General features: G+C 39.6%; 1 protein-coding gene across 3 annotated transcripts in view; it reads left to right on the top strand.

Annotated features, from left to right (window-relative positions):
- Positions 1–3,753: 3,753 nt before the first annotated feature.
- TKFC (triokinase and FMN cyclase) overlaps positions 3,754–24,638 on the top strand; it is a 574,388-nt gene continuing 553,503 nt past the window's right edge. Inside the window, exons 1-2 of one of the 3 annotated variants that reach the window (XM_044059497.1) lie at positions 3,754–3,778; positions 4,138–4,211. In XM_044059497.1, coding sequence (XP_043915432.1) covers positions 4,206–4,211 — 6 coding nt within the window. In that variant the 5' untranslated portion in view covers positions 3,754–3,778; positions 4,138–4,205. Of the gene's footprint in view, positions 3,779–3,808; positions 4,012–4,137; positions 4,212–24,638 lie in introns of those variants that run through there. The other 2 variants (XM_044059496.1, XM_044059495.1) reach the window with 2 other exon arrangements.

Here is a 24,638-nt window from a genome sequence, read left to right as displayed (position 1 = left end):
TGTCCTACTCAGCTCAAAGTTGGTGAAAAAACAACAAAAAAGTGCTCACAGAGTTGAAGACTAAAAATAAATAAATAAATAAGTGAAGGAAACAATCTGCTATGAAACTGTAGCAACCTACTTGCTACAAATGTAACAAGCAGCTTGTTACAGTTAAAATACCAACCACAAAGCACTTTAGCACTTCAGCTATAACTGTAAATATGGTATCAGTATTCATTTCTAAATGTCAGTGCAGCACAATTGCACCATCAACTTCTACAGATTGTTCCACCAACACCTTGTGGCTGGGAGCAGCTGTATCCTCCACCCACCCCAAGTAAGCCACTGCCTAGGTATACTAAGTTATATTTAACTTTAACTATCTTAGCTACAAGTACCTTTCAAAGATTTGCTGGGAACACTTTAGTATATTCCAGGCATCAGCCTTATGACTCCTGAAGTAGTTCTTTAACATTATGCTACAGCATACGTTGAAACATATCTGGTTCCCCAGGAATGCAGAGGAAAGAACCAGTGGCATGCAAGCATTTCACAACATTGCTGTTTTGCTGAGGTGCTGGGGGGCCATACACTGCACCCACACTGCAAAGACCCAGTTGGTCCAAAGGGACTGTGATTTCTCAACAGCAAGGGCTTCCATTCCATTTACAGCCATGTGATTTGTAATGCACAGGGTATGATCTATCTATCTATCTATCTATCTATCTATCTATCTATCTATATTTTATGCTTTTTGACCCCCCTCCCCAAGCCTGAGGAAGCGACTATCATCCAAGCAGTCACGAGGGTGCTTTGTGCCCTTGCTCACACCTGGTTCTTCAAATCTGCTTCTGTGGCAGCATACACCCTCATACCCTTGTCCAGGTATATCCAACTTACCCCCACAGATTAAGGTCACATAGAAATTGATTATATTTGCCCTTGGGTGGGGAACTACACACTGCACATACCATTAGAAGCTCCTCATCATTTAGTTTGTGGGCAATGAGGGCATTTTTGTACAGCTGTAATCCGAACCCTGGTGGTGACATGCACACCTACATCACTGCAGGGTCTACTAGTGCCCCTTTATGTACAAGTGTACACTTCCCTCAGACCAAGTCGCACATTACAACATGAACAAAACATAGTGAGTAATAGTGAATGATAGGGGGTAACACTAAATGTAGTATAGCCTGTCCATCCTCACTATGGGTGACTTTGATCCTGGTCATGAGGCATACTTAGAATTTGTAGCAGTGGAAAACTCATTGCCTGACCAAATACAGTGGCTAGAAACTCTGAAGGTCCTCTATGCAAGCTGTAAATGTAAACAAATCATAAACCATCCGCATGTAGTGTTTATTTTTTACACAGAATCTCAAAAAGTGCATAGGATGTTTCAGTGATTCTTGATAAAATGCATTTCTATCTGAGCTCCAATCTGTGTAAATTTTGTAAATGCAGATAGCAGGTTAGCACTGGGCAAGCCCTGTAAGAATGGTGCATAAAGCCTCTAGGGGAATACCCCCCCGGAGGAGCACTGCACATGGCACCATGTGAGGTAGCAGCACTTTGTAGCCTGTACATCCTGGAGGAATAGCTCACAAAATACCCAAATGATAGCAGTCTTCCTGGGAGGAACAATACCTAAGGCAATGGTGAGGTAGAAGCATTGTTTATTCTGCACTGGTATTATAGTGCTTGCTTGTGCACAGACACACACACAGCTGGGAGCAGAGTTTGCAATGTACCATGCAGAAGGTAACAGTGCACAGTGTGTGGAATACTGCTGCTACTGTAGTTCACAAAAATGAGCTATGCATTTTAGGAAGTTGCTGAAGAGTATCATGTTTTTATACATTTGTGTATGTTACTGCTCATTTGCATTATTATAAAACTCTCTGTAGTTGCAGATGCAACATAATTACTTATAGTGCATTTTCTTCATGTGGATGGGGGCAGATGAAAGTTTTGGCCTAGGTATCAAACTCCCTTGCTACAGCTTTGGTTTCATGGTCTTTATGAACTTAAATTCCTTGGTGGCCATTAACCTTATACTATTCCCAAGACCAGAGTATGATCAGATCATATTCATTTTTCCATGACATACCAGCCTGAAAAGATAATTACTTTTAGAGGAAGATGACCAACCATATCCCCACTCTAGGAAGGATTGCTAATCAGAGTGTTATCCCAACAATGAGGGATTACCAAAACCAGACACAAATGAAAACAAACCAGGATGCCAGTTCCATGGCATTCCAGACCAAATATCCCCACAGAAGATCCTAACCAGCATGATTCCAAACTCAGCTGTGATACAGGATACCTTTTTCAACATTAAAGCTATGGGAGGGGAGAACAGAGAAAGTCTACAAATATCATTAAATCATTAAACTGCATATCTAGTATTTACTCAGTAGTAAATGCATACTGTTAAACACATCATTATAGTACTTCATAACATAAACTAACATTTTAATGGAAACTGATAATTATGGAGTTCAGCAGTGTTGATACAAATGACATTAATGCCACTACGTAACTCTTGGACCTTGCAAGTTAAATGAAGTGGCCTTCTACTAATACTCATGTACTGTCCCCTAGGTTAAGATGTAAAAAGGGAACTCTTTGTGTGTGTGGGTGGGTGGGTATGTGCACACACGTGCGTATTTATACATGCTCAAGCAAGATTTACACATTTATACTGGCTGGTTGTGGCACTGTGTACAGTATGCAGTAAGTAAACATATGTTGAAACATAGCAGTGATTATACTTATACTGAAGAAGTGTGTCAAATGATAAATACAGATGGCCAGTCTGGCAACTCAGAGCTGAGCATTTACTCTTTACTCCAACAGAGCTACAGCTCATGTGTAGTCTTTGTCTTAGGTCTGCAAACTCTGTGTGCATGTACAGCTGAACACGTTTCAGTTGTTTAGTGATTTTTGTTGGTACATTTAGAGAAATAATACAATGTGTAAGATGCTTATGGTTGCAGTACATTGTTGGATAAAAAAATCATGGCTGAAAAACAAGTCCGAAAAAGTAGGTACTACAGGTTTGGAAATTTATTAAACTTTTTTTGTTACTGTTATAAAAGTTCATGTGAATAAGCTTGAGTAATTTTAACATGTGTTGGCCCAATACAAGGTATTACATTATCTGTGTGTTCCAGTGTCTTCACATTTTCATTTAGTGGATCACAGGACCAGCATTGCATTTCTTAATTGTTTAAGTCTGTTTTTATTGTATTCTTCTTCTATACTATCTGCTGCCTCACACATTTCTCTCTCTCTTTTTCTCTGTCTCCTGTTTTCCTGTCATTTTGACTCACTTCAGTTATGTAAGTCAACCATACCTCTCAACCTCTTAGAGCAAGAAATCTGGGCAAAGCCACAAATAATGAGGAAAAAAGACCCTAAAATAGAGACAATTTTTAAATATTGTTCTTACAAACTTAGAAAGTTGATAGAATAACAGATTTTGGTTTAGCATGAATTTTCTGAAGGGTATGACTGTCATTTTCTGACTTCAGTCTTTAATGACTTGCCAATGATCTGCCAGAAAACCACAATTTTATGAAAAATGGAGCAAAAATATGAGGCAAAAATCTGGATAGTCTATGAATATCTTTACAGTTGAGAGGTATGAATCACTATAGAATACCTGCTGTAACCATTCAGTTCTTTTACTTTGTTTGGCCTTTCAGATGCTGCAGTTACATTACTGACATATAGGTGTCTCCCTCCCTCCCTGTATGTGGAACAAGCTCTTGTCTAGCTCACTTTGGTATGTCTTGTTTGATTTCTTCCTGTTATGCTGATGCATTCATTGTATTTACCTTTTATTTTGCCTCAGTCTCTGTTTCCTTCTCTGTTCATGTGCGTTTTTATTTTGATCAAATATTTTTTGTCTGTATCTGCTATTGTATAACCATGGACAATATTAATGCACTGCATATAGCTTTATCACCTCTCTGTCTTTCCAGCACTCACAGCCTGAACCTTTGGACCTTGCTAAAGGTTATTCAGTGAATATTAACTGCATCCTCCCTGTTATTATTAAAGCCCACACAACTTATACTGTTGGCTAATAGTTATTTTGAACTGACAATTCCTAAAGTGCTGCTGTTTTTTTTTATCTTCAAGGAATAAACCTGTAGCTGCTGGAGAGAGTGGTGATTTCTGTGTTGTGCATGAAACCCTACTGATGAGATATGGAGGTAAGTGCAAGTTGAAACTGGAGTAGCAGATCATCTCATTGAAGCAAATCCAAGTGTTTTTTGTTTGTAAACCAGTATTTTTCTATACTTGTACACACATTTTTGTCTCTGTGGCTTAAAATTCTTTTGAGTGACCACACTTCGTTCAGTTTCTGTGAACAAAACAGTATTAATATTCTAATTGCTTAATAACACTAATTAGTATACACCAGCTAGGAATCTTGCTGTAGATATTGATCATTATGGCAATGCAGTTTCCTCTGTTTATACGCAAAGCTGCAGATAATAATTTCTTCTGCTCTGCTAATCTCAAAGGTACCTTTATGTATCCCATATAGTGTAGCACTTTGTATTGTTTTCACCTTCAGTTACAACATATGGTGTGTTGTTATTCCATGACACCCTCACTCTTTATATTAAAAATACTTCCTTATATTACTCCCTGAACAAACCCAGCCTCCAGGCTTTTGTCATAGTACCTTATTCCTGGGCAAAGATTTATTCAATGTACGTTACTGATGCTCTTTAGTTTCTCTCATTTGCACTGCATTCATCCCCATATAGAAGTTAAAAGTTCATAATGTTTTTTCTTGCAAGGCTTTTGTTTATTCCACATTCATTTTTACCTGTTTTGCTAGTATGTAATAGACTTGCTGTTAACCTGTTTTTTAGAAGTCAGTACAGCTGGTTCTGCAGTAGTAATGTATACTGTTAGCATGCATATTTTTTACACATTTCAAACCTCCATTGCGACAGCTATGTGTCCTATTCCCCCATTTCATGACCTTCCTGCATCCTGTTGAGATCCTGAATTTAAAGTACTGTAACATTTTGAGTGGGTTACTCAGTCACTTTTGTAGCTGAAAACAGGCACTGAAAAACATTGTTGTTGTAACTTGACATAGTATAATACAGCCAATCACAATCTGACTTTTAACTCGTTGTGAGATAATATGTAGGCATTTTTACTACATACAAATACAGACAAGTTTTACAGTGCTGTCTTTACACAGTCCTTATCTTGACAAGAGGTTTGAAATGTACACTGTATAGCTCGGTCATTAAAAACTGAGTAATTATTCTGAATTGTCCCTCAGTTCTGTGCTGGATGACAGAAGCTCTTACCATACTTAAGTATTTGTTTAACTCTAAACTGTATTTAAAATTCCTCTTCATACTTTGTGATGTTTTGCGCCTGTTAACATCAGCATTAAACTTTGTAATATTGCTAAACATAAATAAGTATGTTCATTGTGTACTTTTTTTGTCCTTTACTCCTGAAAAACTTTTGCGAAGTACCTAAAACAAACATTTCTCATAAAAACTCAGAAATATACTAATACCTAAATTAAAAACAAACTGTTATATAGTAATGCATCACATATGCTGGACAAGCAGGTTGTGACAGCTTAAAAAGCATCCCTGACTGCTTTCTGGGGCAGTATAAATCATTCTGAACAAAGAAGCTTTGGAGAATTGCTGGTGTGGGTGAAACTTATTATTACCAGTGTGTGTGTGTGTGTGTGTGTGTGTGTGTGTGTGTGTGTGTAAAGGTATGTTTTGAGCATTTCTGTAGCTGGAACGGAGTATTACAAGTAGCTACTAAAATTAGTGTTTTTATTTTGCAGTAGTATGTTGCATGAATCTTGGACAATGTTCATATTTTGACTTTCATTTTCCTTGTATACTTATGTAGTGTTTACTACTTCTGCAAATTTTCATTTTTACAGTGTACTAGTGATGGACTGCCTAAAGTAATATAACTGCAAAGTGGTTCTTCTAGCCAGTAAAGCTGATTTAGGTTGCTGTAATTCCTGTTTCAATGAGAGAGCTGGTAATAGTAATGTTTTTGCAGTTTTGCTGTCAGTGCTTTATGACCATCACATCCTCTCTCTATCACCCTGTTCATTCCTCTTGCTGGGCAAAAGCCAAAAAAGGAAGCTATCATCCAGGCAGCCAACAGGGCTGGTTCATGTTTTTTTTTTCCATTTTTCTTCTGGCCCTAACATGTATACACTTGGCAAGGGACTAAGAAGGGTACATACAATGGGCTGTCTGCGGAGCATGCCCCTCAATTCAGCCAAGGGAGATACTTCAATATAGCCATGCACATCCCCCCACAGCACAAGCAGTGGTTTGTCTGGTCTCCACCAGGGAGACTATGCCACCCTTTGTGCCTCTGTGGACTTGCAGCTACATCATCTTATTCTTCCCTCTTCCTGCTTGGTTCCTTCAGTACCTTTTGACTAGTTCTTAGTCAAGGTTCCATCTCTGTTTGGCACAGAGCCAGGTTTTTGTAAGTATCGTAGTGTTTTAGTCAGACCCGTTAGTAACATTCTGGTTCCTTACAGGTGGGCCTCCATAGCTTGCTTTTAAACCCATCGGCAGTGTAACGTAGATTTATGATGTCAGATAAGGTATGTTTGATAGTAACATCCTGGTTCCTTACAGGTGGGCCTCCACAGCTTGCTTTTAAACCCATCGGCAGTGTAACGTAGATTTATGATGTCAGATAAGGTATGTTTGATAGTAACATCCTGGTTCCTTACAGGTGGGCCTCCACAGCTTGCTTTTAAACCCATCGTCAGTGTAACGTAGATTTATGATGTCAGATAAGGTATGTTTGATAGTAACATCCTGGTTCCTTACAGGTGGGCCTCCACAGCTTGCTTTTAAACCCATCGGCAGTGTAACGTAGATTTATGATGTCAGATAAGGTATGTTTGATAGTAACATCCTGGTTCCTTACAGGTGGCCCACAGCTTGCTTTTAAACCCATCGGCAGTGTAACGTAGATTTATGATGTCAGATAAGGTATGTTTGATAGTAACATCCTGGTTCCTTACAGGTGGACCACAGCTTGCTTTTAAACCCATCGGCAGTGTAACGTAGATTTATGATGTCAGATAAGGTATGTTTGATAGTAACATCCTGGTTCCTTACAGGTGGGCCTCCACAGCTTGCTTTTAAACCCATCGGCAGTGTAACGTAGATTTATGATGTCAGATAAGGTATGTTTGATAGTAACATCCTGGTTCCTTACAGGTGGGCCTCCACAGCTTGCTTTTAAACCCATCGGCAGTGTAACGTAGATTTATGATGTCAGATAAGGTATGTTTGATAGTAACATCCTGGTTCCTTACAGGTGGGCCTCCACAGCTTGCTTTTAAACCCATCGGCAGTGTAACGTAGATTTATGATGTCAGATAAGGTATGTTTGATAGTAACATCCTGGTTCCTTACAGGTGGCCCACAGCTTGCTTTTAAACCCATCGGCAGTGTAACGTAGATTTATGATGTCAGATAAGGTATGTTTGATAGTAACATCCTGGTTCCTTACAGGTGGCCCACAGCTTGCTTTTAAACCCATCGGCAGTGTAACGTAGATTTATGATGTCAGATAAGGTATGTTTGATAGTAACATCCTGGTTCCTTACAGGTGGCCCACAGCTTGCTTTTAAACCCATCGGCAGTGTAACGTAGATTTATGATGTCAGATAAGGTATGTTTGATAGTAACATTCTGGTTCCTTACAGGTGGCCCACAGCTTGCTTTTAAACCCATCGGCAGTGTAACGTAGATTTATGATGTCAGATAAGGTATGTTTGACCCAGCTAGTCTTGTTATTTCCTTTCTTCCTGGATACACTGTAGCACCATCTGCATGTTCCAAACATTCCAGAATTCTGTCACAGTTTTTGTTGCTATCTTATCATCGTGTTATTTAATTTTAGTTACTTGTTTAGATAAGAGGACTGGGCCATAAAAGTCCATATAGTACAGTATAATTTCAATACCATTACAATATAGACTGAATACAGAAGTTATTAAATTATAATACAGGAGTTATCTAATATTGTATAGTTAAGTCACATTCATAAGGTAATTCTAAAAATCTTATACTGTTTTCAACAGTAAAATGAGAGAGTAAAGCTGAGAGGAACAGTTAAGGTTGTATATATCAGCACGGTGGTATTTTTAGTTGTTTGGGATGTACTGATTTAGGTAATGAGATGGTTAGGATGTATATAATAACACCAAAACCTCGTACGGCCAAACCAGCAAGGTGTTATGTACGAGGTTTTGGTGTTATTGTTGTTGTGTATTTCCTCGGGTTGGTGTTTTTTTTTTTTACTAACTATGGTTAGGATGCATGTTCTTAAGCTGTGAAATATTTTTTGTGGAAAATGTGTACCTACATGGACTGTGTGAATTAACACAAACTACTTAAATGTTTCAGATTCCCTACACACTTCACAGAATCCGTTCTATCCCTAACAAAAAAAACCCCACTTCACTACACAAATTCACCCTTCACTCAACCCAAAACCACCCCTCCCTACCTTCTTTCTCTCCACAGTACCCACTTCCTACATAAAAAGACTCCTGACAAAGCCAAAACCCACTAAACTAGCAGCCAACTACCTTCCCGCTGAACACCTAAAAGATAGCAGCTGATGTCTTAGCTTATCCAATTTCCATATTAATCAACCACTCCATATCTGAATCCTATGTACCCACACTATGGAAAATATCACACATCATTCCCTTCTACAAAGGTGGCCCCTCCACTGACCTCTCCAACTACCACCACATTGCCATCCTGTCCCCCCCCCTCTCGAAGATACTCAAACAATGCATCAACTCACAGGTCTCCAAATTCCTCCTTAACAATAACCTCCTCTCCAGTACCCAGCATGGTTTCAGACCACACCACAGCACGACAACTGCTCGTCTCCTTCACCAACACTATCCTCCATCACAAAAACAATGGCCTCCTCTTCTCTGCTGTATTTCTGGATCTATCTAAAGCCTTTGACATTGTGTCACACAATCTACTACTCTCTGCTCTATCTGACCTCTCTTTCTCCACACCAGCCACAAACTGGTTCCACAGCTATCTACAAGGCCACCAGCAATCAGTCATCTGGGACAACAATCTATCCCCTTGTCTCCCTGTTACTCTCGGGGTTCCCCAAGGCTCCATCCTTGGCCCCCTACTTTTCTCCCTTTTCACCAACAACCTGCACATTGCCACCAAACATGCCTCTCTCATACAGTATGCAGATGATTCCCCCCTCATTTGCTCAGCCCCAACTCTAACAGAACTCCAACAGATCACCCAAGAAACTTTCTCTTCAGTTGAAAACTGGCTATCTAATGCCCAGCTTCTCCTCAATCCAAATAAAACCAAACTCCTCATCTTTCAATCCTCCAAATCTACCTCTAACACTCCACACTTCACTATTCAAGCCAAAGATAATACCTCCATTTCACCAACTGTCCAGACAAAGCTACTTGGCGTACAGATAGACAATAATCTCAGATTTGACACCCACATATCACTAACAATAAAAAAAGTTCACAAAAAACTTATATAGAAGCCACCAGTACCTCACCAAACCAGCAAGAATCTCTATCGCCAATTCCCAACTAGTCTCCACCCTACTCTACGCATCACCCATACTTACAAATCTTATTCAGTCAGACCTACACATACTCAAAGACTGCTACAATAAAAGCACAAAATTTGCCACTGGTGCCTCCTACCGCAGCCACGACTGTCTCTCCCTTAGAGACCTTGACTGGCTTGAACTCCTACACCAAACTCAACTCACCTTTGCTCATAAACTGGTAAACCACCCTCTCCGAATGCCATCGCTCCGTACAATTCTCCAACCCTACCACTCTTCCAGACCACTACACTCCTGCAACAAAAATCTACTCCAGGTCACCAAAGTCAAAAACTCAGTAGGTGAAGCACTATTTTCCTGCACTATATCCAAGCTCTGGAACAACCTTCCCACTACCATAACTACACTTCCTTCCTGCAATGTTTTCAAGACTACACTTAAACCTCACCTAAATTTGTCCTTGTCTAAACCCCATTTAATAACCCCCCCCTTCAACCTTTCTCTCCTTTCCCAGATTTAGATAGAGTATCCCCTCTGTCACTATAAAACTGAACTTTAGATTAAATACCATGAAAGGAATTAAGATAAAGAGTTAATGCTGGCAACTAACATGTTGCAATGGTATCAATTTAGTAAGATGAAAATCAGTTATTAGGTTGAATATCATTTCAAGTATAACAATAATATTTGTTTAACAACATTTGTGGTCCACAAGACTGTCTAATTTGTACTCTAAGTAATCTGAATATTTATAACACCTTGAATTGTTCTGTTTAATGTACTTATGCTTGTTAATCAAAGAATATATTTGTAATTTTTGGAGTTTTTCTCCCCGGGCCTCTGCTGAAAACGGGCTATTAGCCCAGTCAGACTTTCTCGGTAAACAAATGTAACTAAATAAATAAGATTGCACAAATTGAGTTCTTAAAATCTTTGGTGTATGACTCCTGTTGAAGATGTGGATAGTTTGTTGAGGGTGCCTGACAGGCAGCTGAAGTTGCAGCTTGTAGAGTCTGTAGTACCTCAAGGAATGAAGGAAGGAATACTTGGATCAGGCTTCTTCTGACTTACAAGCACATCGCATCCTTTATTGAGATGGGAACACTGCAGTGTAAAACATTAACCTTACAGTGTTACAGCGTCTGTCTTTTGCCTGACAGTGTATTACATATGTACAGCCACTATTGGCATACTTGCTGACAGATATACATCATGAAGTAAAACCACCAAAATAATAACTGTCTGTGCCGCTTCCCACATTATCCTACCAGTCCTGTAGAGTGACATCAGGAAGTGCGTCCTCCACTCCCATACCAGCTGCTGTCCAGAGTGATTTTACTGGTGGTCTGTTGTAGTCGCATCAGTTCTTGGGGGGAAAATGTGTGCGGAGTAATCATCCACATATGTTGTTTCTTGTCTTAATAAACACCCTCAGCCTGTTCACTCACAGTGTTCATCCTGTCTTACCTAATCCATATTAAAGTAACACTGTACTTCTGCACAGTGGGACAAAGGTGGCTTCCCCAGGACTTGATGTCTACTAGCCAATGAAACAGTCTTTATTATGAAGTACGTACATAGTTTTAGAGCTCATTAAAAAAATAATTCCTCCTCATAGCAATATTTAATGGCATAGACCTTGCAAACTGCATGTATACCACCCCTTCCCTTATCTGTATTTTCTGGCACTGGCAGTGTCCAGTGAACATAGCCCACCTGTGCTAGGTATAATAAAGGGGTTATGCTGCTGCTTGATCATATGAGTTCTCAAGGTCTGGGCAGAAACAGCATCAGAGTACAACAGTTTTACATTGTTAGTATAATAATGTCGCATTTCCATGGTTTGGGTGTGACAGTGTGAGGTTTATGATGCTCACTAGGAGTAGTCCACTGTGAGAAGAATGCCTCCAGATTAATTATGTTTTTGGACCTTTAACCGATGGCGTCTGTAGCATTATGCAATAGTTCATTGTCAGTGGGTGTGACAGTTTTTGCACTGGATTAGGTTACAAGTACTAGAAGGCTGGCAGTGGAAGGGGGAGATGAGTTTGCTGCAACTTTGTGATGCCCAATGCTGATATTTAAAAAGGACCCTTTTAGGAGTAAGATGAACTATGGATGTGATTTTACAAAGAGTATTTGGGGAAACTGTAGAAATACTTTTTAGTAAGACCATTTGGGTGGAAGTAATGCTGAAATGACTGAAATCCCTTGATAGCAGCGTATAAGCGCTGGTAAACGAGTTTGTCTGCTCTCAGTCATGCTGTTTTCCATAGCAGGTAGTGGCTATGTGCAGCTCAGCTCAGTTTGTTTTGGCCCAGGGAGCATTCACACCTAGCACCTTCTGAATGAAGACAAGTATAAAAGGAATACTGACTATGGGGGAAACTGGAGTTGCTCATAGCTACCCACTAATCACCTACACCTACAGTAGCAGTGCATTTAGCGCAGCCAACCACAAAATATATGAAGGATGAACAAATGAGAACCTGATGACCATTGAGCAACTGTCATGACCTCGTATTTCCTTCTCCACTGAGGTGAGAACATCGATATCCACTTGTTCTCCTCTGGGCAAGAGTCACTAAACCCCATCTGTTCCTCTATTGAATGGGGTCAGTCTGTGACACAGCCATTATCCAGGCGTCTGTGTCTGAGAGTATACTTGTATGTAATCCCTGATCCTGCTACCTTGGGGGTGACATAGTGACCTGTACCACTTCAGGAGCTACTGGGAGTTCCATATAGGTGCACACATACTCCTCACATGGTGTGCCAGACTTACCGGCATTTCAGCTTGGGTAGCCGTGCCTACAGCCATTTTGAAGACTGCAGTAATGTTTTCTCGGGGATCAGCCATTGTGCACCTCCAGGAGTGGCATTGGAAATGGTGAGGAAGCAACAAAATCCTTGTCCCTAGACAGGTGCAACAGCATAAAGCCAGCCTCTCCTGCCCTCCCCACTCAGATTTTTTCCAGTTCCTAAGCCACTAATCATGTTCTAGTTGCCTGAGGCACAGACAGAGCTTTAGCTGTGTGAGCTATAGAGATGGGTTGCAAGGAGCTACAGTAGTAAGTACATAAGACTGGACAGTTCGAAATCAAGGCATATTAACCGACTACAGTGAACAGTGTTGGCTTTTTGACTCCATAAAGGTAACACTACAGTGAACAGTGTTTTTTTTTACTTCAAAAAGGTAACATTTCTGGTAATAATAGTAAGGGTTATTATTCCTGTAGCTGTGGTTTGGATTTTAAACTTAACAAGCTGCTACTGCAGGGAAAAAGTATAATATTTTAGTAGTTGCATGGTTATACATGGCCTGTGTCATGCATGATAATTTAATAAAGATGTTTCTTGTTTAAAAAAAAAGATTGAATGGTTATGTCATGCATGAAACTGATGTCATATGTATCCGCATCGCACATCTTAGTGTGGAAACAGTAAACTCGCAAATCTGGAAGCATTGCCTCCATCAGTACTACAGAAAAAAAATAAAAGTACCTTATCTAGTATTTTGATATTTCATACACAGCATACCATCTTACACAGACACACACACACACACACACACACACACACACACACACACACACAGACACACACACACACACACACACACACACACACACACACACACACACACACACACACACACACACACACACACACTGCAGTACCTTCTGTTTATGGTTGCTGCAAAGCTGTCAAAAGTGCAAGGTTATAATGCCTTCCACACAGTTAGACCAGCTACTTTACAGGTAAGGAGAGGTGTCTCTGTTTACATCAAACATAAATATACGTCAAGGCTGGTCAAACAGGACAATGCACTTAAGCTGCTCCATGTTCAATTTACCATAGGTACAATCCCGTTCCACTTCCATGCAAGTTATAAGTCCCCCTCTATGACCCAGGAAACCCATACCATGTATTTAAACTTATTAGAAACACTAAACATCCAACCCAATACCATATCCATGGGTGACTTTAGTTACCCCACTATTAACTGGGGATCCTTTATGACATTAAACATGCATGCACAGAGCTTTCTGGATTTTGTAAACACAAGCCCAATGGACCAGATAGTGAATACACCAACCAGGGGTGCAACCATACTGGATCTGGTCCTCAGTAATATGGGAGAGTGCTGGACACCCTGTGCTGTAATGTCTTCACTGGTAAGGTCAGACCACAAAATGGTCTCCTTTGAAGCAAAAATAAAACCTGGACCCCCAGCTCAATCAGGAATATTCAGGAACTATTCTAAGGCTAACCTTCTGCTATTAAGTGAGAACCTGGCAAAAATTCAAGCCCCTATAAACATTGATAACACTTCTGTCTATGTAGAACTGTTCACAGAAACCATGTGCAAGCATGTTAATAGCTGCATAGAGGCAGCTGTATCCACCAGGAAGAAGTACAGAACTAACTCAAACAAGCCACCCTGGTGGAATCACAAAATCATTCGGATGTATAACAGGAGGAAGAAAATCATGGCAAAAATTAGGAGGTGCAGCACACAGAAGGATAAAAGCACTTGCATCAAACTAAACAAACAACTCAGAGAACAAATAAAGTGTACCAAAGGTAAGTTTGGCCTCACAAACCATTCTTTAGCTATGTCCACAATATCAAAGGCAATACACAGTTGTACAGAGCTAATTGTAAATGGAGCCAGCTCTACTGAGCCAGAAGATATAGCAAACCTCTTGGCTGATAAATTCAGCTCCAACTTTACTCCTCTCTTCCCCTCAACCTTCCCTTAGGAAATGTCATAAAATATAACTCCCCCTGCTATCACTAGGGAAGAGGTCCTTAATACTCTCTCTAAGACCAAGGACACTGTATCAATGGGCCCAGACAATATCCCAGGATGCCTTCTAAATACTATGAAACATGACCTGTCAGGGCCTCTGGAATTACTATTTAACTGTAGCCTCCAAACAGGCTTTGTGCCTCGTGAATGGAGAACGGCAACAGTCATCCCTCTGCACAAAGGTGGGCCATCTACAGACCCATAAGTCTCACTCATCTTATATCTAAAGCCATGGAAAGAATTATCATGGAGATGATCAGCGGAGATATAGTAAACCTTTGTCAAGAGCAGATCATGCCTACTCAGTCTGGTAGACTTCTTTGAGAAGGTCACCAAAGCAATGGATGAGGGCAAAATCGTTTACACTGCCTACCTTGACCTGGCCAAGGCATTTGAGACAATACCCAACTCGGGCATTGTTGACAAACTCCGGAGGTTAGGCACAGATGCATATGTCACTCGGTGGATAGTTAACTGGTGCACAGGACCCAGGACGTTAGAACTGGGGAGTCCACTTCTACAAAGAGGCCAGTCACAAGTGGAGTCCCTCAGGGATCAGTCCTTGGACTGCTCCTTTTTGGCATTTACTTCTTAGACGTCAAGGCCAATGTCATTGGTCTCTGGCTGACTAAATTTGCAGATGATTGCAATTTAGGAGTTGTCATTGAATCTCATACTGACACAAATGTTCTCCAGGAGGGACTGACACAGACAAATAACTGGTGTCTGAGCCATGAGCTAAAACTAAATGCCAAGAAATGCATAATAGTATTCTTTGGGAAGTCATCCATCCATGGTAACTATCATATTGACAACACATCCCTTAGAGTTGACCCAGTAGTCAGGGACTTAGGGACACACATAGATAGTAATCTAGCCTTTGATCATCACACTTCTGCAGCAGTGAGGAAATCATTCTATGTTGCACAACTTATTAACAAAAATATGGCATCTAAGTCCAAGGAAGTTATTGTTCCACTGTATTCTGCATTCATCAGACCTGTTATTGAGTACAGTGCACCCTTTGGTATGTACATAACCAGGCATATCCAACAACTGGAACGTCCACAGAGGTTCCTCAGTAAAAGAATGCAGGACGTAAGTAATATATCCTATGCAGACCCCCTCATGGCCCTATCCCTGTATTCTGTCTCTTACAGGCTTTTGAGGGGAGATCTATGCCTGGCATACAGGACATTGTCAGACCCCACTCTGATGGACCTGCTCCATATCCACAAAACAAACAGTAGCAGAATTACCAGTTCTGAGGACTTAAACCTTGGCTGTGATATAAATAGGACCTGCTGGAGAGATACATATGCATCCCAGAGACTACCTCATCTATGGAACAGGCTCCCCATCCATGTGAAGTGTAGTTCCTTCTTAACCCAAATCAAGTGCAACTTGGACAATTGGATGGGAAACCGGAAATTCATCTCTGGTTTGGCACCTATGTCTTTAATGCAGACAGGTAACCTGTAAATGTTTCCTCTCCTAGGCCCATGCTTACACTTATCAAGGGTATCAGAACTTGTGAGAAATTTGGTATGCATGGATATGCTTAAAATGGCCTTTGTGGTCGTTAGCCTAGTAAACACCTATGAACTTGGCAGTTAAATGTGCAGGCATCATTTTCCCCAGACCTGTTCATTTAGTACCCTGTTGCTTACTTTCAAGTGTTATGACACTGGATCATACGTTCTAGACATGGAGTGGAAAATAACATTATGAAAATTATGATTTCTGAAAGTGTGAATATAATCCTGCAGACATACCAGCTATTATTAAATGAGGCAACAGACGCCTGCAACATAGGTTTAAACACTGTTGCTGCAGTTCGGCTCAAGTGTAAGCTAACAGTTTACATTAGTAAATGCTTGCTTTCTCTGTTGTACTAAAATTTGCAGTTATTTTTAAGGTAGTACATTGTTCTGTATACTGTTTCAGCCTGGTGATGTGTTAAAGGGAACCTCCATAAAATAAGGAAATAACTGCATAAGCATAACAGTGCAGAAGCTTAACTAATCCATGTCATTATTTTCCATCAGTCTGACAATTAAAGTAATATCAAAATTAAAATCAAAAAGTAGTATCAAAATTAGAGATGGATTTTTTATTTAGCCCAAGTACACTTTAACCCTATGTTAAATTAATTAACTATTTTATTTATGTGGTTTATATGTTGTTATTATTTTTAATGTCTTTTGTCGGTTATTGACTGACTGATTGTATATAGTTGGCTGTTGGTATACTTGAATTGTTTAGAGAGGTGTTTTTAAGATGTCAGTGATAAGTACCAAGTTAGTGTGCTTTATTCTGTAGAATTTGTACACTTAGAACTTGCCGACTATTATCTTACGCGCTTAGTTTTATGCGATCGCTTGCATTGTGTGTTATTTAATACGTGGTTCTAATGACAACATTGTAGATATGGTATTTTTAAATACTTTAATAGGTAATGTCACTTTAAGCAGGTGACTAGTTTGAATAGGTGTTGCAGTTGATGCCGGTCACATGATGGATGGGAAGTTATTTATTTGCTTTGTATGTGTTTTATGTTTTTTGAATCTGAAGAAGCTGGCGCACTAGCGTCAACGAAAAGCTCTTCATTTTATCAACAATAAATATATAACAGCTTTTTGGCTTACGGACCTCCTTTACTGTTGGATTTTGTTAGAGTTACTACAGTTTGTTTGCTTCATTTTGTCTTCATGACAATTAAAGTAGTCCTTGGGGAAATGAAGACTGTACGTGCTGAAAGGATAAGTATCATCAGCTGTGGCTGGCTTCACTATTAATACAAAATGCATGCAGTCTCACAAAGGCATTCTCTCACAAGTGCGGAAAGATGTAACGTATCATAACCTGGCCACTTCCCAATTTCTTTTTCACTGGCATAATCGTCTTTAATTTAGAAAAATAAATGTCTTAAATGAGTGTGCGTCCTCATTCACTGTGCCTTTTGTAGATGCAGTCTGTCCCACAGTGGCCAAAGTGAATGTACTGATGGTTTAGAGTTGCTTTTTTAAACTGAGTTAAAGAATTCACATCCATCCTCTGCTGGCCTGAGTTTAGAATTGTTTTCAGTCATTATAGTATTTAATGATTCAAATAAGAGCAAATTTTGAAATAGTAAGAAATATTGATGTTTTTGTACTTTTGGGCAGCACATAGAAGATTAAAAATTAACTGATATTTAATCAAAATGCTAAAATGAATCAGATTGCATTAAGACATCCTGTAGTAGTGCTAGCTTTTGGACGAACCCTGATGAAGGACTAGTCTGAAGTCTCATGCTATTATTGGATGTTAATGTGCATATTTAATACTTTATTTATTATAGTAGTTTGCTGGAATAATTGACTGTTTTTAAGTATGGGAGAAGACTAGGGTACTTGGGGAAAACCCACATGTAACAGGGAGCACCTACAAGCAGTATAATAACTAACCAGAGGTTATGACTGAATGCAGAAGACACCCTGGGAAATGGCAGAAACCTTAACCACTAAGCCACTATCGTATCTATATTTAGCCCATGCTGCCCTTAGCCAAAGAAGACCCTTTATGTTTTTCACTCGAGTAACAGATGTTTAGCAGTATACAGAGTATAGTGGATACTGTGTGGGGGACAAGGCACATGGTTTATATCATTTCAGCATCTTTTTTTAAATTTGTTGGCGTACATGTAGACAGTAAAATTAAGGTAATTGCAAGTCAAAGAAATGCACCCCACTGTATAATATGATCTGGCCAATCCTTAGTTTCACATTAAACTTTCCTAAATTGCTCCCTTTTCCAGGGCAGCAAGCAAAGAACTGGGAATTGGACAACAGCAAAAACAGAGTTTCGGGACATGATAAAATGCAGTATTTAGGCGTTTGGATTAAAAATTATTCTGGTGTGGCAGCTAATGATATATGGGAATAGACTAAACAAAAGAAAATACAAAAACTGAGAAAATGGAAGCTTTGTTATATGGATATGGATAGTAAGATACAAGCAGTAAAAATGTTTTAGTCCCTTTAGTTTTATAGACAGGTCAGGCATATTTTATCATCCAGAGGAGAAATCGTGGATAGCAAATAAAAGAGCGTTGAAGAATTTTATTTGGTAGGGGAAGACTGCAAGAGTCAATTGGGATAAGCTGATTCTTCTAATAGAACAAGGTGGCTTGGGATTACCTGATATTTGAAAGGATATTTCAGAGGTACAGTTTTGGCTCCTATACATAGCACAAGTGAAACCTATAATTCAAAGTGGAACAGGATGATGATGAAATAGGGGAAAAGTTGAAGAAACAAGGAGAGACTGGGATTTGGGATGCAGACCTTTAAGGAGAATAACAATAACCATACAGAGTATTGTATTCATGAAGTAGCAGAAAGTATTGTAACAACTAAGTCAGCACAGGAATGGATAAGGAAGGGGTGACTGCAATTAGGGATACAGACAATAGGCAGGAAGGGGCAACTGCAATTAGGGATACAGACAATAGGCAGGAAGGGGCGACTGCAATTAGGGATACAGACAATAGGCAGGAAGGGGCGACTGCAATTAGGGATACAGACAATAGGCAGGAAGGGGCGACTGCAATTAAGGATACAGACAATAGGCAGGAAGGGGCGACTGCAATTAGGGATACAAACAATAGGCAGGAAGGGGCGACTGCAGTTAGGGATACAGTCAATAGGCCGGAAGGGATGACTTGCAATTAGGGATACAGACAAATAGGTAGGAAGGGGCTGAAATTTATTGGAGAAAACTTGCAAAGGAACCAAGGTATTGGGATCAAGTAACTAGAGAGGGAAAGATAATAGAATGGAAATATGCCAATAATTTATTTGGACTGCAGGTTAGAGATTGCCTTCCTTATCAAGGATTGATATCAAGAGTATAGGCAAAGAGAAAGAAATAGAGAGGTCCTAAATGAAAGGCCAGCACTATTAGCATTCTTCTCAACTGTCCAGATTTTTGCCGGATGTCCAGATTTTTGCCTCATATTTTGGTTTGTTCCTCATAAAATTTGTGATTTTTTGGCAAATCACTGGGATGATCTGAGGACTGAAGTCATTAAATAATGTCATACATTTGAGTTTTAGACTTCATATCCTTCAGAAGCTGTTTAATGTTTGACTGACATTGACTGGGTAATAAGTGATGTATAATGTTTGCAACTAAAATTATGTCACTATGGTTTATGATGTGAGATGCTTGCAACTAATATTATGTCAATATGGCTTGTTTTGATTTATATAAATTTAAGCGATGATTTAATAAAGAATAAAAAACAGGAAAAACAGAATCCAAACATAGTGTTTAGTGATTCATATGTAGACAAACATAAAACAAAAAATAAGATAAATTTTTGCTACAAATAAAAAGAAGCCTTTCGTCTTTAATGAAAGAGGTGCATTTTTTTCCGTTTCCATTGGAAGCATGATCTTTTATACATGCAAATGATATCGGAAACAGCTATTCATACATCTCAACTGTAAAGATTTTTACAGAATGTCCAGATTCTTGTCTCATATTTTTGGTCCATTTTTCATAAAATTGTGGTTTTCTTCACATTAGTGGCAAATCATTAGAGATTGAAGTTAGAATATAATGACCTACATTTGAGTTTCAGACTTCATACCCTTTAGAAAATTCATGCTAATGCAAAACCTGTTCTATCAATTTTATCAATTTTATAAGTTTGTAAGAGCGATACTTACAAATTGTCCCTATTTTTGGGCCTCTGACCTACTTTTATTTATGAGTTTCTCCAGATTTCTTGCTCTAAGAGGTTGATAGGTATGGCTATGCTCACAAATAAGCATGCACTACATTGGAGCTAGAGAAAAATGAATAATTTGCATTAAAACAAGCCCTGCAGTTAAAAAATATCATAGATGGGGTCATGAATGACAGGGAAAATTTGAAATAGTAAGAAATATTCACGTTTGTGTACTCTTGAGCCTTGGAAGACCCTAGTTCCCCTTCATTAATAATAAAGCCTTCTGCTCGTCCAGCTCACAGGTCTTAATTTGCTGCCAAAACTCAGCCTTCAAAAATTATATATTGTGTGTTCAGACATGCTTGAACAGGCACACACATAAAACAAGTAAAACAGACTACTTACCTGTTCTTTCGTCCATCTGCATCACAATCACATTCACCACACGCAAGTACACTCAGTAATGTACATTTATGTTTTATGTGTAAAATAGAATGCTAGCACTGTAGAATTGTATGTAATGAAACTGTATGAATCCAATCCTTATGTGTTTTGCTGCCTTTATTTTGTGTGTCATGATTTTCCAACTTTATGCATCTGCAGCTCTTGTTGCATTGACTAAGTTCATGTATCTGTAACACTTATGTGACTTTCATATTTTTAATTATGTAGTTTTTTCCCTGGGCATTTACTGAAAATGTGTCTCTTTGAGCTCAGCTGGATTATCTTGATTAACAGAGGAAGCTTGTTTTATTCAAGCTTGTTTTATTCAAGTGAAAGCGCTTAACCATTCTTTGTTTGTTGGCATTACAATAAACTTTTGTTCACTTCTACTTGGTTTCATTGAAGGTGTTGTGGACTGTTATTTTGCACACAGTGCATTTGCTGCTTTTTCTTTTCTAGATGAACTTTTTTGATTAACAGATGGAAGTAAATAAATGTTAGTATCTGACTGTCAGGATAAAAGCTTGCTCTTCTCACTTTTCACATTTTTGAGTCCCAAACTAACCAGGTCTTTTGCTGGAGAGCGGTAAGGTATGTAGCCTGTCAGTCTGGGTAGCACTCTTCCTGAAGTCTGCTGAGTTACCAGTAAATTGTGGACTTGCTGACACAACTGTTGAAGTGACTTATGCTGCCAGATGATTCTTCAGTTGATCTCTCTTTAACTGATTCTTGAGCAGATCCCGTGTTTAAGAAGATCCTGTTGGTCTGTGTCTGTTACCTCTGTGTCCTATTACCACCCACATTGCTAGGGGTGAGACCTCCTGTTAAGCTTTGAGTTCCAAGATGTGGAAGTCTTCATACTCTGGCCATTGTTACTAATTAATTTTAGCTAATTTTTGTCCCTTTGCCTGGCATGCAATGCATCCTGCTTGGTTGTACATATTGCTTCATACTTTTGTCTGCCTAAGGACAACTTTGTTGCATGATCTGTGTATGGCAGGGTCTCCCACCTCTTTCCCTGTGTAAGGAGATCCGGAACTTACTGTCTGATTTGTTCCTACCTGGCTGTTCCTTTGGCACTTTGTCTCACTTGTTCATCTCCAGTTGGTGGTGGGACATGTGGGTGCTGCAGACTGACTACTTTTTCAACATTTTGATGCAGGAATTGCACTGTAGCAGTTCTTTTACATTGCCTCAAGAACTTAACCGTTTTTTAAAGACACGGGCAATGTAATGTGGGTCTCCATAACAACCTATATTATATGTTGAAAATATAAAAGAACTTGTTTGTATCCTTAGTTTTGCTAAAGGAAAGTTTAGTGATCAAAGGTCGTATTAACCGCATTAGTTCTGCACTGTAGTAATGCAGTTCTCTTGATTTGTAATATAATAATTACCTCATTTGATGATAATGTGGATAATTGGGTTAAAGTCCGTTCACTTCAAATACCTGCACAGTTTGTTCATTTATGCTATGAGTTCATATTACTTTTGGTTTTGTCGATGTTGCTGACAAAGCATTTTTGCTTTTTTTTTTTTAAAGTGTTAGGTTGAATTTAACATTTTTATCAATAATTTAGTTTTTGGCAGTCCTACCTGTTCCTTATAGTAGCAAATGTTACCAGTCACAGTATTGTTGTGCTTGCAGATTGACATTCTTAAAAAAGTTTGCAACAGTAGTCTTCAGTATTTGCTGCTTCTCTCCAAAAATATAAAAATGTAATGTATTTATTTGTTAACTGGGTAAATGAACAACATTTATTTTTGTATGGGTGATGCAACAGTATAATCACAAACCTTTAAACTATGCATCTTAGGATGGCATTCCCTCCTCCCATCTGACTCCCAGAAACCCTGTTAATGGAAATGTGTGTTCGCTAGTGAACTTTATTTATTGGAGAAATGCTTGGAGATTGGTGTCAGCCATGCTGCATTCTACTACATTGGTGTTTTGGGTTCAGAAGTAATACGTATACAGCAGATGATTGGCTCGAATGATAATAGTCATCCCCAGATATTTTTTCTACATGATCTGTGAGACCGCAAATGGCATTGCTGCTTGGATGGGACTTGATCATAATTATCAGTAACACAATTCTGGGATGACCTGTACTGTGGTTCTCCATTGCTTTCTGATAACAGCTTTCAAGGTAAAGCATTGTTTCAGTTTTAGGACTATGTAGCTATCTTTTAATGTTGCAGTTGAAAAAAAAACAATGGAGCCATCCTTCTTTCATCATCTGATGCCCACGTCTGTTGACTTGAAGTCTGCTAGTCTGCTTTCAGTGTGTGCCTTTGTGATGTTTCTTTGACTACCACTGGATTGTGGCCATGATTGAGCTTCAAGTATTTAAATGATATGGAGACTTGAAAGCTGGACTTTTCACCGTAATAGTGATGGCAAAATACTAGCCTCAGTGCAAACACTGGTGTTGGTTTGGGGATGTTCCCACTTAATGCAGAATATATTCAAGGGCTGCCCTCATGATATGACTTCTGGCCTGCCATCTCATTCAAAGGTAACACATAAAGGTAGTGATGTTACCGGCCATAAAAGTAATGTCTTTCAGCTTTTCCCGGTTAGGGGTCGCCACAGCAGAACTCCGGTCCGCTTAAGATTGGCAGTGGATCTTTATGGTGCCGAGTTGCCAACCCGATGCCCAACCTTCAAAGAAGGCACACCCATTCACACACACACACACACACACACCTACCTTCATGTCTTTAAATGTCACTCGACTGTGGGGAGGACATGCAGACTCCACACAGAAGGCGCTTCAGCCGAGAATCGAACGGGAGAACCTCTTGCTGTGAAGTGACAGTGCTAACCGCTGCACCACCGTGGCCTACAGTGATGATACCTGCCATATCAGGTCCATATCATATACAGTACATGTAGATGAAGGTAGATACTGTTAACAGATGAAGCTATTTGATCATTAAGGATATATTGTGTTGTTTGCTCAAGGCATCCAAATGGAGACTTACTCTACCTATTGTGTAATATTGCTCCGCTTTTTGTATATGTATTGTATTAAAGATATCAGGAAACTTGTACAATTTGTACTAAAACTTGGATTACTCTCAAATATTGTCTTAACTACAGCTGTATTAAGTATGGTGTGTGTGTGTGTGTGTGTGTGTGTGTGTGTGTGTGTGTGTGTGTGTGTGTGTGTGTGTGTGTGTGTGTGTGTGTGTGTGTGTGTGTGTGTGTATATATATATATATATATGTATATGTGTATATATATATATATATATATATATATATACATATATATATATATATATATATATATATATATATATATATATATACACACACACACACACACACACACACACACACACACACACACACACACACACACACTTTTTTTTTGGGGGGGGGGGGTTGTATTACTGAGCTTTAGCTTAGCAGTTGACCATCTGCTAATAAGTATGCTAAATATTTTATTTGTTTGCTCCTCCTCAGGGCCTTGTCTGATGGCTCTTCTACCTCCACACAGTTGTCCCATTCATTCTGCAAGGATGGAAACTGGACACTCCCAAGGTAGGCAAGAGTCCTTTGATCTTGCTTCCTACTTGGCAATCCCCAGTCAGCCCTCCATTCCCCATAGGTGGGAGTATGGTGAAAGGGAGTGGGCCAGCTTGTTGCTTCTGAAGGTCAGCCTACACTCTAACCCCCCGGGAGCACTTTCTTCCCCTTGGCAGCTCCTCTGAGCTCTGCCATTGCTGTTTCTCTAGGAAAAGCTTATTTCCACATGCTGGGCTCCCCTCAGCTCACACTGCACACTCAGAAAGCTTGCATTAAACAGAGTGTAACACTTAGCACTTCCACTAGGTGTCACCCATGTGGAGAGCAAGAGCCACGTGTCTACCCCCCCAACAGCAAAGGGCAAGCCAGCAGTGGCTGCTCTCCTGTCCTTCCTGGCCAGTTCCTGTATATACACTTGAGCCATTAGTTGGACATAGGTCACCTGCACCATAGTCAGGGCTTTATCCTTTTGTGCACAGAGTTGAATCGGTGCCACAG

Source organism: Protopterus annectens, chromosome 17.part0 (genome assembly GCF_019279795.1).
Source record: "Protopterus annectens isolate FY-2018-M chromosome 17.part0, PAN1.0, whole genome shotgun sequence".
NCBI lineage: Eukaryota > Metazoa > Chordata > Ceratodontiformes > Protopteridae > Protopterus > Protopterus annectens.
Note: the sequence above shows the minus strand (reverse complement) of the source record. Positions and strands in the feature narration are given on the sequence as shown.